This window comes from Eufriesea mexicana, unplaced genomic scaffold (assembly GCF_001483705.2).
Source record: "Eufriesea mexicana isolate 0111107269 unplaced genomic scaffold, ASM148370v2 scaffold5473, whole genome shotgun sequence".
NCBI classification, from domain to species: Eukaryota; Metazoa; Arthropoda; class Insecta; order Hymenoptera; family Apidae; genus Eufriesea; species Eufriesea mexicana.
The window spans coordinates 106,043-121,069 of NW_016913413.1; the positions used below are offsets into that span (position 1 = coordinate 106,043).

Genomic DNA, 15,027 nt, shown 5'->3' on the forward strand with positions numbered 1-15,027 from the left:
CACGACCACCGGATGTCGCGTGAAAAAGTATCACATTACTATTATACGAATCCACAGCAACTCTAAAAGTTATAAAATTAATTATTAATACCTTTAATCGCAGATAAAATATTCGGAATTGTTTTCAAAAAATAGAAGACATAAAGTTTGAATATAAATAGAAAAGAAGTTGTAAATTATTATTTAATAAAAATTAAATTTTTATTCTGTACTATTCCTGCTATTCTGTTAATTTACTATTTAATTATTTTTACTGGCAAAATATGCTTATATATTTTGAGTCATGTATGAATTTTATGTTACTATCAAAAATAGTATAAGAATATCTGGGAATTCGTGAAATAATTTATAAACTAGCTGCATTTGTGTTCCTCGATACTCAAAGATCGATATAAAATTATTGTTATTTTGTTTTCCTCACATGCCATTTTCGATGCAGTATCTTTTATACAGGTTATGAATGCAATAAGAAATGAAGTTACATCTTAAGGTATAAGCGGGATACGAGAACTATTCCTGGAACTGGCGAATATTTTCGAAGGATTTCCAAGTTGCTCCAGATTGCACTGTGCTCCGGCTTTTTTGCAATTGTATCCTGAATCCTCGAGGGATTATAATCGCGAAATCAAGCGTATCAATGGACTGTCCGTGTTTGTTAGAGACGTAGATCAACAAATAGAGTACAAAGAACGTTCAATAAAAACTGATAAATCCAGGTATAGAAAATACATGTCGCCTTCTACAAAAATAAAACAAAACAAAAAATATAAATCTTAATCATATTATTTAATTAATCTGAAGGATGAAAAATTCTAATGAACAATAGATACACTATTGAAATAAATAATGAAATTAATATGTTACAGCGATTTAGAATAAATATATAAAAAAAGAAAATAAAAATGAATGAATATATTTTAGTGATTGTAAAACTTGGTACAAATCAATTTGGAGTTCAACCAAGAAAAAACGCATTCGTTCAGGACCCATCTTCTACAAAAAAGGGGGGGAAGTCATATTCAATTTTCAACACTTTGTAAAACCAGAGAAAATCATCGAGGAATACGTTCGTACCAACATTTATAAGAAGTAAGATTTGGTTTTCTGAGTAAAAATATATGTATAAAGATTAGGAAAATTATTACGATAGAACTAATTGAAACTTTTCTTTGTAATGCTGATCAAGCGAATGCATTAAGCGAAAAAACGTCTATGATGTTAGTACAAGAACAACGGAAATTGAAGTTTTGCAAAAATGAAGTGTTGTACAAAACGATGATGAGTATTTTGAAAAGTCTGATTTCTGGAATTTCACAGGCCTCGTCTGGTCAAAATTAACAAGGAAGAATCGCCGAAGCCTGTGTCGAGCGTTCACGAAAAGCAAGTTTCTTCAGAATTGGATCTTCGTCGATGCAAATCTAAATGCGCAAAAACACGAACGAATATCAATACTACCGAAGGAAAACTATCATCATGGAGGTTAAAGAAAGTTAGATACGTTGTATTGAGATTTATATTCGATATAATAGAACTCAAAACAATTTCTAATTTCTAATATTCGAAATTTATTTGCATACTGAATTAAATACTGGTACCTGTTGTTTCATTTCAAATCGTTTTCTCATAATTATTATATGGGGAAATATTGATAGCCCGTCGAAATCGTGTCAAAGAAAACAAGAAGGTTTCCAAAGAGAATTTCTGCAACGCATAATTTTATATACGAATTCAATCCATTTGGAAATTCCACATCGATTTCCAATAATGCAACAAAAGGACTTCAAAATTTGTCAAATATTGGACAGGGAGGTTTGTAAAACTTTACAATAGAAAAAGAACATAGAAACCTTTAATTTTTTTCTCCTCTCTTACTAAAAACTATATTTTTCTATTTTATATTCAGATTCATCTTTAAGATCTACAAACGGTAAACAAACTTGTAACAGTGTTCAGACGCAAGCTGCAGCAGTATTACCAAAGTTGCATCAACGTAGCAATACTGCACTAGGGAATTCAGAAAAATATGAAAATATGACCAATTATGAAAGAAATGCAAATTTACCTACAATAAAAAAACAAATAATAAATGTTGAACAAGGATTGGTTAAAGATCATAGTGAAAGACGTAAGATATTTTTGATGGGGGTTTTTAATTAGAAAATTAGAAAATATGAAATATAATGAAAAATTATAAATTAACTTTTATACAATAAATGAATTAACTTCTGAAGAAATTTTCAATCAATCTTTTAAATATTTTTCTTTCATCAATGTGACATTTAAAAAATTATTCCAAGATCATGTTTATTAATTCTTTTCATTATAAATATTAATTAAATTTGTGTAATATTAGTTTTTATCATATTTAAATCATAACGATACTATAAATCTAATTTTTCAGGAAAACTGGTTAACGATATTGATCAAGAAGTCGAAAAAGTAAAGTCAGATTGGCGAGCGTTACGTACAGACAGCGGATGGATACAAAGTAAAAGTTTTGCAAACACTCGTTCAAGAAAATTATACGACACATTAGAAAAAATGACACATGAAATAGATAAAATTCAAAGATCCTATTTGGGTACAAAATCAAATCAGTATTTGCATCGAGGTGCAATAAAAACATTAAATCCCCCAGAATTATCTTTCGAAGAAAAAGCGGGAAAAATAAAGAACCTACTCTTCCCTAAGGAAAATAAAAAAATAGTTGACGAAATAGCAAACAATACACCGAACAATACTCTAACGACTAATTTATCAGATGTAACCACGAAAAAAGATATATCTAACAATAGGAAATTTGAAAAAAAATCTCTTCTTTCGAATATGCAAATTCAAAACGGCAAACATTGTACAAAATTTAATTCTAGCTTATCAATGAACCTTAATAAACGAAATTCAAATGCAAACAGTCGGATAAATTATAAGAAAATTAATTCTGACGTTGAACAGTATTTAGATGAATATATTACTGAAGCTGAAAAGAATTTAATTAATAAAGAAGAATCAAAAGTTAAGGAGTTAGATATACCTTTGGACGATGTGACAGATATATTAAAGAAACTAAACATAAATTCTTTTGATATATATGATATAGATGATAATTATGAAGAAAATTCCCCAATACAAAATGTAGAAAAATTGAAAAGTACAAGTATCCAAAATTCCACGCAAACAATTGTAGACCAAAAAATTGGAAGTGCAAAATTGAAGGAAGTAACTTCAAACATTATATCACCAAAAAAAGATGATCATTTAACACAATATAATAATGTGTTAAATTCAGATACTTCGATTCAAACAAATACTAAGCCTATACATAAAGACAATACTTTTATAGCAATGGGTTTACATACATTGAATAATAATTTATCTCAAAATACATTGTTAGGCGTACTTCAATCAGAATATCTAAAAAAGGATACATCCTTAAAACTTATGTAGAAGTTAGCAATATTTGTTAAGATTGAAATATACCTCATAAAATTAACTGTTAAAATTAATTTATGATGTAATAACAATATAATAAAATTAAATAGTATAAAGAAGAAAAATGCAGGATTTAAGAAATACTTTAAACGATATAGAAAACATATTTTTTTCGCTTAATGTAATACATTGCTCACTTATACCTTTCTACATTGAAAGTGCATCAACACATATAAATTGAAATATGTGAAAATTAATTTCTTTTCTCTTTCTTTATATATATGTGTGTGTGTATATATGTATATATATACAGTCTCATGTTTTACAGAATATACATTTATTTTCTCTATGAAAAGATGAGAATTTTTGTTTATTTGTATGTTAAAACGTATCACAAGATATTTTCAGTTAAGTATTATTAAAACATATACAAATTAAAAACGCTCAGTTAGGCTAATGTATTTTACAAGTCGGTAAGAATATCATTCAAACAATTTCACCGTGTGCACAAACTTATGGCACTGTTTTTGTGAATCACTTGCGTTACGTTGACGTAGTGTGAACTGAATGCAAAAAATATATGAAATTCTCTTGCAACATATACATGCAGTACTTTGATATGTCTTCAACTAATTGATGCATGATGTATTGATATCATATCTGTGTCTCATAAATGGTTAACATTTTTCTGAAAAAACTGCATCTAGAGACCGTGATTGAAAAAAGTAGGTTCACGTAACAAGTTTTTATCGATCACGTCTATTCGTTGATTTCCATGATAAATACTCATAAGTTCACATGCACTCAAAACATATCACAATACAGGAAGTGCTGAACTGTGACTTTGGTATATGATGGCCCCCGTAAAATTGATTGCTGCAGCCAATACAAAAACTGGCATCCAACGACCATGCGACGCGGTCACTAATTCGGCTGTTAATGGACCACACAATATACCAGGTATAGTTGCCTAAAATATACAATTAAATTATTCATTTATAAGGAATTTATTTTACTAAAAGAGAGAAACTAGAAACATACTATGGTATTAGAGACCGCAAATGTGATGCCCGCGTGATTTGGTGCTATATCCGCGTGATTACTAAGATGACCCGCAGAATTACACGCACAAAGTCCCATAGATATTGAAACAAAGCTAGGGGAAAACAGAATTACAAATTATAATATAAAATTAAAATAAAAGTTATTTTATATATATTATTTTCATACTAACATTACTGCAGCAAGTAAATTGTCTACAGCACAGAATGCTAATAAAAATGCACCAGGGCCAATTAAGCCGATGTTTGTCATTAACCTTCTTACAGATAGAACTGGCCACCTCTTCTGTATAAGGTTATCAGCACTATGTCCAGCAACTATAATGAAATAAGAAAGAAGTTCAATTATTGACTTTTCATGATGTTTTTATATAATTTTTATATAAAAAAATAGATATAAAATGATACATACCAATGCCAACAAGAGAATTCACAATATATGGGAGTGCTGTTAAACTAATACTTTCCTTGTTAGCAGAAAGCTTTCTAGCTAAGTAAGTTGGTAACCATTGCATTATTATGTAGCTACTCCAATTCATTGCGAAGTGTGCTATGTACAATGCCCACAAAGGCCAATAGGAAATAAATTCAGTCCAACGCAAACTCCTATTTTGTGTTACCTTAAAATTGGGAAATACTAACTAATACTTAAATATTAAATTTACATAGAACAATTTTAACAAAATGATTACCTTAGGTATAAATAATGGGATTTCATCTTGAGTATTAGTTTCATGGTACATTATTAGACATAGAAATGTCCATATAATACCAATTGTACCAAATAAATAAAATCCTGTTTGCCATGACAAATGTGGACATAACTGTAAGTATATTGTGAATTTTTAGTGAAATAATTACTCATAAATAAATAATTTTAGACAAAGCTCATTATATAAAATTCAAACTTACGACAGATGCAAAAACTTGTCCAATAGAACCAGCTGCTACAAGATACCCAAATGCTCTAGATCGTTCTTCTACAGGTACACTGTGTGCAAACAGATGAAAAACAACTGGTAGACCTAATACCAACACAATGATAAATACCGTAGTATATTTCACAAAACTTATGAATTTACAAGACTATTTGTTTAATATATTATATATTACCTAGACCTTCAGCGAGTCCTAAAATTACTCTACAAATAATGAGCAATAGAACAGACTGAGCTAAAATTGGAGTTATAACTGTACTGATAGACCACAGTAAAACAGCTAATATTAGTACCCTTTTACATCCAAAGCGACTTGCTGTATTTGCACCCATGATCTAACGTAAAAGTTATATAAATCTAGTAAATGTGAATAATTATTTACACTGAATTAAAAAAAAAGATTTAAATATTAAATATTCTAATATACCTGACTAGTAAAATAACCAAAGGCAAAGGCAGAAAGTATCCAGCCTTGCCAATGTAAATTCCATTTAAATTCATCTGTCATGGCAACGATGGTTATGGGCATTATAACTCTATCTGCCGCAAATATAAAATTTGCAACAGAGCTAAATGCTACAATTCGCGATGTACGCGAAAGCATTCGGAATTTCGGCATGTTTGGTCACTATTTTTAAATCAGTCACATCGCATAACCAGTCCGAAGATTTTCTAACCTTAATCAACAAGTTGGGTAAAAAATTTACTAAAATATCATATTACTCAAACTTATGTTAACATTAATAAGGAACATCATAATCACTTGTTTAATTTCTATCCGGTTAAATAGTTGCTACAGTTAGTAAATCTACTAAAAAAAGGAAAACAAAAATTATTCACATTGTAACACACGAAACCTATAAGACTTGACGTGTCAAGTATTATGGTTATATGACAACGTGTGCAACGTTGTAGATCTTATTTGTAGATGGTGCTTCAATATGAGCATAAGCGAAATATAAGCACAGACGAGGTATAGAATAGACCTATTACTCAATATGTTTCGTTGCTCCACGGCTCGAGGGCATAGAAACCCACTTTCCATTTTGTTATCACTTCCAACGTTACCGATTCAGCATTGAATTAGATGACAATCCTAAACGAGGTATAGAGAATAGATCTAGCGTAAAAAAACATTTCTCTGCTTATGTTTCAAACACAGACGCACTGTGCCCCTGTCCCAAAGGGTCAGTACCAATTAAAGAATTATCCTATTTGATCTTACCCTAGGCACTTAATATGTGTCCAACTATAGACCTCATACTTTGGTCGTGTATGCGATGATACCAAGAATGATTAGAACTGATAGACCTTCGCATTGATATCGTACTTACTATCAACCCAACAACCCTCCAATTCGAAACATCATAATAATAGATAATGGCTCGAAAGAGTGGCGGAGATGAACTATGAAAATGTTTTACGAGAACGAGAAGTTATCATGTACTTGACTACTCATGAATAACACGCCTGGTCCGAAATGCCGCAAAATCTTAGATTTGCAGATATTAATAAAAGTATTAATACTACTACATTGGCATTCTGCCAATAATTATATACACTACACAACCTTTACACAAACGCAGATGACACAGTAGCTATTTCGCCTAGTAATATTTAAATGTACTTTCATTTCCATCACTATACATTATAATTAGTTTTGATACTCCATTGATAACATTATGACTGATACTGAAATGGTAAGGGGGCACTAGTGCCCACAGAAACCGAAAAATTACACATAATGTTAGGTCTATCCTGTATGTTGTTTGTGTCTTAAAATTTTTGTATTTCCCAATAAACATTTTTAAACTCAAATTTAAACTGCAGACACTAGATGTGAAATTATAGCCTATTCCGTCCTATACTTTCTTCAATTTCAATTTTTTTTACCAATCTAGAAATATGATGTAATAACATCACCATCTTCTTTGAAATGAGAAAGTAAGTCCATCTAGCAGTGGTATGGGAGTATGAAGAAACAGAACAGAGCCAGTATGAACGCTAAGGGTATAATCAAGGAGTTATATATCACAGATAAGTGATCTAATATTTTATATATTTACAATAAAATAAAGTTTTTGTTACGAAATATTACTGATGATTTAATCTGCCGATAATTGTTTTCAAATAGGAAGCATAGACGAGCCTCGTTACATAATTTGGTAGTAATACCATTTTTTATAAATAAGAATTTGTTTTCGTTCTAGGAACAGTATAATTTATATGAATTTATTGAAATTTCAGTTCGTACAATCGGTTTGGAAATCCTGTGCGAATGACACAAAAATTAGGCAGCTATAAAATTCTCGGAAACCGAGCGGAAGGTACACACAGTGTTAGGTCTATTCTAACTTTTATGGTACAATATTGATTTTGAGAAAAAAATTGGTAATTAGACTTTTTGTTTCAACTTGTAGAAAATGTTGTACTATGCCAATCGGTGAATGTATTATGCGAAATATTTGAGAAATTTAAACTCGGGGAAGGTGCTCTCCTTGTGGGTGGAATCCAGTTTCGTCGGCAACGTAATTTACTGTGTATGCAACGTTGGTATATGGGTCAACGAATCCGAAGCTGCCGTGAACTCGAAGGAATTGACCGTCAGCTCCTCCATCTACCAATTCTGCAGATTCCTGTTTAACCTGTCCATCGGAAAGTTGGAAACCATAGTTATAACCGCCAAGACCGACGTTATCAGAGGGAGTTTCTTTGACTAGAACTGCTTGTTGAGGCACTGTTTGAGGAGCGGCGAGAGCAACAGCAACGAAGGCGGCGAAAACAATGATCTGAAAAAAGTGAAATATATCTATTAGTCTTTAGAATATTGAGATAACAGGATTTAGATTAAAATTAAGAAATTGTGCTTAAAAATTAATAACTCGTCTATGTAATCAATTTGCTTTCAATTTGCAAATTTAATTTCATAAAAATTTAACAAATTCAATAATTACCCGTGTTAGTAGCACATTAAAATATGGTAAAAGTTAAAAGTATATAAGAATTAATGTGAAATAATGAAAACTTGATTATTCTTCAGTTATTTCAAGTCATGTTTGCATAATAAATTCATACTTATTTCGTATAATAATTATTGCGATACATACGGTTTTCATTTTGGAGGTAGTTGAAGGTAGTTGAAAGCAGGTGGTACAAGATTAGTTTCGATTTAAAAACTGATTCCGATAATGAGAATCGCGCCGAATTTTATAGTGGCCCTCCTCCTGCCAAAAATCGCGCGGTGTCAGGATAAATTCACCTTTCACCGTTCTTCGTAACGTTAGGGGGAAAAATTTTAGTTTTAATACTCTGACCTACACTGCAAAAGTATGTTAGTTTGTCAAGAGTAAAAATTTCGATTTTTTATGTGACTTGGTGGGAAAATTAACTATTAACATTACATAAATAATTGGTTAAGTATAGAAATAAGAAATATATTATACAAGATGATTCTAGTACTTACACTATTTCTGTTCCAAATAAAATTTAAAATAATTGTAAAGAAAAATTGTACACTCTTTAATAAATTCTATTATTTTGAAACACCAAAGTATAACTGTATCTTCTCCTTCTTTTCAATAACACAACACAACATTTCTGCAGAATTAATAATTAATTAATAAATTAGTTATTCTTATATAGTATATATTAATTAAATATATTATAAATATATTATTATAATATTTAATACGTCATACAGGTATAACAAACTTACCAATGTAATTGGAAGATAATCTTTAACTAAAATAATCGAATAATTTTTATTTTACGATATAAATAGTCGATAATTTAATCGATGGCATTTATTTGCATAACTCTTGAGAAATTCTTGATATTACGATCCAAGGATAATTGATTTTCAAGCAAAGTTTCGGATCAAGGAGATCTGTCATATAACCTACCGAATTTTTACAACACGAATAATTTCAAAATCATCTTGTCAAACATACGCAATCATTTTATGATACCTCATCATTACAAATATCTTGCTGTAACAGGTGAAATTGGCGCTTCAGAAGGCATCACCATTGCCAATTCTCCACTTCTTCTTCCAAAGAGTAATTTAGTTTCTTCTAATTTCTTTTACTTTATTTAATCTAATACACGTAGTCTATGTTCCACTAAATGATTTTTCTATAAAATGTAATTATTGTACATTTGAATACATAACTGAATGGTGTGCATATCTTAAATTATTTTTCAAGGATCATAAGACTATTTTTAGTTATTAGGATATTATACTTTGCATTTTACCATTTTATCACTTTATTCTAATTTGTTAATTTTATCATAAAAGCATGCAGTGATTATGGAATTTGTATTTCGTAATATTTTTCTCTCTGGTATATTTTAAACATAAATATATTATTATTTATTCACTGATAAATTTTGTAATGTTATGTAACTGCATTTAACATCTGGTTTCTTCTCCTTTATCGTGTAAGTGATTTGATCCTTGCTCATTTTATGTATCAGCAAGATTAAATAAATTTAAAATTATAATAACTGCATTTCACTATGAATTTATGAGGAAAGCAGCGAATCGTGATTTTTTTCGCCTTCTTTTTTTAAATATATTTCGCACTAAAAATAAATTGGTAAATCTTATGTAGCAGAAGATCAAAAATTGTAATAATTAATGAAATGAATTTATCTTATTTTTGAAATTGTACAATATTCTTCGTTCTTCTTACATGTTTTATTACAATTGGAGATCACAGAAACTAAATTATACCTTCGGTTTGTTACAAAATAATTTTTATGTTCAATACACTGCTAACCAATGCCACATTTTTCAAAACCCGTATTATTATTTGGGTTTGCAATTAAATATGCGTTCTTGTCAACAGTTTGAACATTTTATAAGTATTGATATTAATGTTCTGGTTTTTTTTATTACAAAAAACTCATCTTATTTATCTCACATAGTCTTCATTTATCATGAAACTGTATTCCACTATATTTGCTATATTTGAATAAAAATTAATTTCAAACATTGAAATTATTTATTATATATATATTATAAAAATATATATAGTTATATAGTTGTATATATAGTTATATATATATATCAGAATAATGTGTTTCATAAATATTAAGAGTACGTGGCAATCTACTAAAAGAAAGAATTAAACTGTCCCTTATAATACTATAGTACGATTATTAAGGTTCTAAATTCCTGACCTTTCTAACTTTTTTTCTATAGGATTTTGTTTCAGCTTAACACAGAATCAATAAAAATATACAATGCAAAAACATTTTTAACTTAATAACAGATCTCTTATGTTAACATATTCGAGAAAAAAAATTCTATTCCTAAGTATCGCAAATCTGAATAAAATTCATTTCTCATAAATAAAACATACCATAAACACATTAAATCCAGAAACACATTAAACGAACGAAGAAGGAAATATAATATAACAAGGAAGGGAGAAATGTACGAAAGAAATGCTTAAAAGAAAAATTTATTTAAAACTAAAGTGTACATCTCAAGCCGGGATGTGTTCACCCTGCGGTTGGAAACCATTTTCGTCAGCTACATAGTTGACGGTGTATCTGACGTTGGTCTGTGGGTCTACCCAGGTGAAGCTACCTCGGACAGCCAAGGCTTCGTTCTCAGTTCCCTGATTAACCAACTCGGCACTTTCCTGGTGAGATTGACCATTGGAAAGTTCGTAGCCGTAATTATATCCACCCAGACCAATATTATCAGAGGGTGTCTCCTTCACGAGCAATACGTCCTCTTGATGACCTTGAGGAGCAGCGTAGGCTACGGCAACGACGAGGGCGAAAGCAACAAACTACAAGAAGAAAAAGTAAATTAGCACTTTGAACGAAACTCCATGAATGAATGAATACTCCTTTGTTCCCATTCTTTTGTTCGATCTTGCTAATTGAAAAAATACAGCAGACTAACGTATGATAAAACGTAAGATAAAGATGGCGAACATTATTTAAAAATTCATTCAGAGTTATTTTAAAATCGATTATCGAATCGTACACTAAAACAATCGTGAAAAAGTATGTAGTCACAAAGTTCTGCGGTAAATACGAGACGATGAATTAACGTTATCTTGTTTCATACGTTTCTTTAATTATTCCAACGCGATTCGTCACTGTCTTCCGGTCGCAAGAACACCGGTTTTCGCAGCGTTCTAAAGGAATTACGCAAGTAGATCTGTTACCGGCGATTTACTTAAAATAATTCTACAAACATATTTGCATCTCGACAATAGGGGAAGATACTACGTGTAATTGTGGGACACGGTATCGTTGTATCGTTAATGGTACATAACGATCCCGTGCTCGTTAATTGCACGCTCGTAACCGTTGGATCATCGACGATCTCTCACAAACAATCGTCTCTTTTTATTCCTGTTTCGAGGATGAAGATTCACTAATGGATAATAAACGAAGGATAGTAAACGATGTTTAATCTGTCTTCTTTTCTTTGAATTGCGATCGTGGATGGTCCAAATGAAAAATCAGAACAAAATTCGAATGAAACACGGCGGTACACTTTTGTTATCCGAATGCTTCAAAATGTTGTAATATTAGTCGAAGAGAACACGCACCAGCTTCATGATTGATTTGTTTTTGGTATTCGATTGAACTTCTTTGGATCGTTGAAGATGGTATAGGTATTGACCTGAGATAGCTAGATCACGATACTGATTCAATGTTAATTCACAGGAGCATTATATAGTCGGATTTCCAAATGAACATTGCCCCTTCCAGGGAACCGGTTCCCAAAATTCTTCAACGAAGATGTCGAAATCGCCGAATGGCATTGGCCGGCTGGTAGAACGATGACCGACAAAGGAAGAGACGGTGAATGTCATGCAAGAATTCGAGGAAGAGCAGCCAGCAACGAAAATCGCACGCGGTTTCACCGTGCCTGTTGTCCCGTGCGGATCCTCGTCTTACCAAACTTGGATGGAACAATGCACGCGATTGGCGTCAGAAAAATCCTTGCAGAAGATGTACAGGGCTTGGTATTGTAGTCCCTCGAAAGACGAACAAAGAAGATGATTCTTTCAGACAGAATATGAATTTATGGATGCAAACGATGGTTATTCTGTGCTAAAAGTCGAAGAGAAGATTGTGGTACCACCGAGGTACGATGAGTAAGAATATTTGCGAAGATAAGAAAACCAACTGCAGTTAATATTTAAAAAATTAAAACAAACAGCATGTGGTTATGTCCTCGGCTCATCGATATTCTAAAAGTCTCGGATGTTACATAATCGCACTTCTTTTAATGGAGTATTAGTAAAACTGACCAGGACCGCCAATGTATTATCATAATTCACGATAAATTGGATTCGGCCTGTTATTACGATACATGGATTCTCAGCGTTCACTGTCGTTTACATTTTTCCTAAATTGGTCACCAATCAAAGATATAATATTCGGAGGTCACGCAAACAAGTATTCATCTCTTCGAAAGGTGAACCTCGATGTTTAGCAAAAGTCACGTTCAGCTACCTTTAACATACATCACCGATCAATAGCATAATGTCTGACTTTATCGTCGATTTTTACCACAATGACATGAAAGGGTTAATTGCGACGAACAGATTATGTACTCTTTTGTTCTGATACTCTTTTGTAATGCTATTAGTCTCTTAAGGAAGAGTCTCTAATACGTGAAGAATTAATTCAGTAGCACTGGTAATTGTTCAATTTAAATTGATATTTAATATTAATTATTAAATATTCTGCAATAACTTCGTATTCTTCGATATCTTCAACTTCGAAGACGGATTGCAATTAAATAATTGTTTTCAAAAACTTTTTGCGGTTTTTCGGATTCTCTGTTTCATTCATCGACATGTCGAAATCACGACAATAATCATCCCATGAAATTCATCGATGACATCTCGTTTTTACAGACGATACTCGTTCACAAATTTTGTAAATATATTCAAATTCGCGAAGATTAAAAATAAAGAATCACGAAGAAACAACTCGTGGGGAATGATTGCGTCAGGACGACCTTGTTCTTCTTCTTAATCGGCCGTTCTTCTACCTGAAGCAACGAATGAAAACAGAAATAGTATCCTAGGATCTCTAATTTCTCGAAAATCGAAACAGAGGATGGAAGAAAGAGGAAGATACACGTGGAAGCACGAAAAGAAAGTCCGTGAATGTTACGTAAGAGATAGAGGCCGCTTATGCTAATGCTCGAAAGAGTCAGGTATCGTTGCAGAAGAGACGACATGGAAAGGGAAGAAGATAAGTCTTGGCCGCGAGAAGATCTATGTTCTCTATGTCACGATTCTTCTTTCTTCCTCACTTTTTTTTTCTCCATTGGGGTTTCATATCCTTGTAATTGATCGAAAGCTACGAAGATTGGGTACGATGCGTGTAATCGAAGGTAGGCTCGTTTCGTGAGATTCCCCTATGATTACGTTCGCATGCTCAACGTTCTTAACACATTACTGATTGCGAGAATTACACCCGTCTCAACATTCGTAGAAAGGTTTTCGAGGAATTCTGCTACAGGATAAAGAAAAAAAAATGTAAATAGAATATAAGGAAAAAATGTACATAAAATTATCATTATCAATAATATTATGGAGAAAAACTAAATTGTAATAATGCAATGGAAAACAATAGTACTATCCTAGATTATTTTCGAATTATTATTAAACTGTTAATACACTTACCGTGCAGATTAATTATTCGGAAATATTTATAAAAATAGTATATAATAAAGAACAAAATAGGAGAATGGTAATGTAGCATACATTGTGGAATTATCACTTCCTTATCATTGTTAACTTTTCTTCTACGTGCTTTATAATATCTGTAAAAAAAATTATTTCATATTAGTTTATGTCTATACTTACAGGTTGAATTTAAAGTTATGAAAGAATGTAGGTAGTTTTTGATGGATTGTTATTTACGTTTTCGTTTTGAGAAATGGCGATTTAAGATGATCGATACCTCTGTTGATAATAGTACTTGTACAATTCTGTTGAGTCATATATTTGGAAATGTGACATTTAAATTCTTCTCGTGGGTGCGTAAACCAGCTGCTGTATTTACCTAGGCTGGAATTGTCAAAGAAAATGTTAACTTACTACTTTATTTACGAATATAAATATTTATACTGAATAAATATTATTCTGTAATATTTATCTAAGTAAATTATACTAAATGAATATTAATTGTTAAACTAGATCAGAGACAAAAAATAAACTATCATGTTTTCTTTTAATTTCGATTAATAATTTTTTAAATTATAGAAAATTAATTTTTTAGATTATTCAAAATCGTTATTAATATCACTTAGATAAATTTAATATAAATTTTTACGAGAATTTTGATTATATAAGAAATACAAATTATCAAAGAATCGTGTGTCTGAGTTCTAAAACTTCTAATACTTAAATACTTAAATTAAGCGGAGAAAAAAGTTACCAACTAATCTGGACAAGGTTAGAAAACGTCCTTACATAAACAATCTTTCTAAAAGTCACTATGAATCAAAAAAAGTGAAATATTAAGTATAATGATATCCGACTACCGTTTACCAAATGTTGTGTTCGAAAGACATAAAGTAATCATAAAAATGAGAAAAGAGGATT

The 15,027-nt window shown here is 31.0% G+C and overlaps 3 protein-coding genes across 3 annotated transcripts; all 3 read right to left on the reverse strand.

The window, feature by feature from the left end:
• Positions 1–3,877: 3,877 nt before the first annotated feature.
• On the reverse strand, positions 3,878–6,305 carry LOC108552085 (sialin). Its single transcript, XM_017906483.1, has 9 exons — positions 6,192–6,305; positions 5,856–6,105; positions 5,604–5,763; positions 5,403–5,515; positions 5,183–5,314; positions 4,903–5,110; positions 4,664–4,808; positions 4,471–4,585; positions 3,878–4,399 (listed from the first exon to the last, which is right to left on the reverse strand). The coding sequence occupies exons 2-9, from the start codon at positions 6,045–6,047 to the stop codon at positions 4,244–4,246; spliced, it is 1,221 nt and encodes a 406-aa protein (XP_017761972.1). The 5' UTR covers positions 6,048–6,105; positions 6,192–6,305; the 3' UTR covers positions 3,878–4,243.
• Positions 6,306–7,902: 1,597 nt separating this feature from the next.
• On the reverse strand, positions 7,903–8,544 carry CPR13 (cuticular protein 13). The gene is made up of 2 exons (XM_017906484.1): positions 8,536–8,544; positions 7,903–8,217 (listed from the first exon to the last, which is right to left on the reverse strand). The coding sequence occupies exons 1-2, from the start codon at positions 8,542–8,544 to the stop codon at positions 7,903–7,905; spliced, it is 324 nt and encodes a 107-aa protein (XP_017761973.1).
• Positions 8,545–10,920: 2,376 nt separating this feature from the next.
• Positions 10,921–13,896, reverse strand: CPR12 (cuticular protein 12). Its single transcript, XM_017906482.1, has 2 exons — positions 13,731–13,896; positions 10,921–11,232 (listed from the first exon to the last, which is right to left on the reverse strand). The coding sequence occupies exons 1-2, from the start codon at positions 13,743–13,745 to the stop codon at positions 10,921–10,923; spliced, it is 327 nt and encodes a 108-aa protein (XP_017761971.1). The 5' UTR covers positions 13,746–13,896.
• Positions 13,897–15,027: the final 1,131 nt, after the last annotated feature.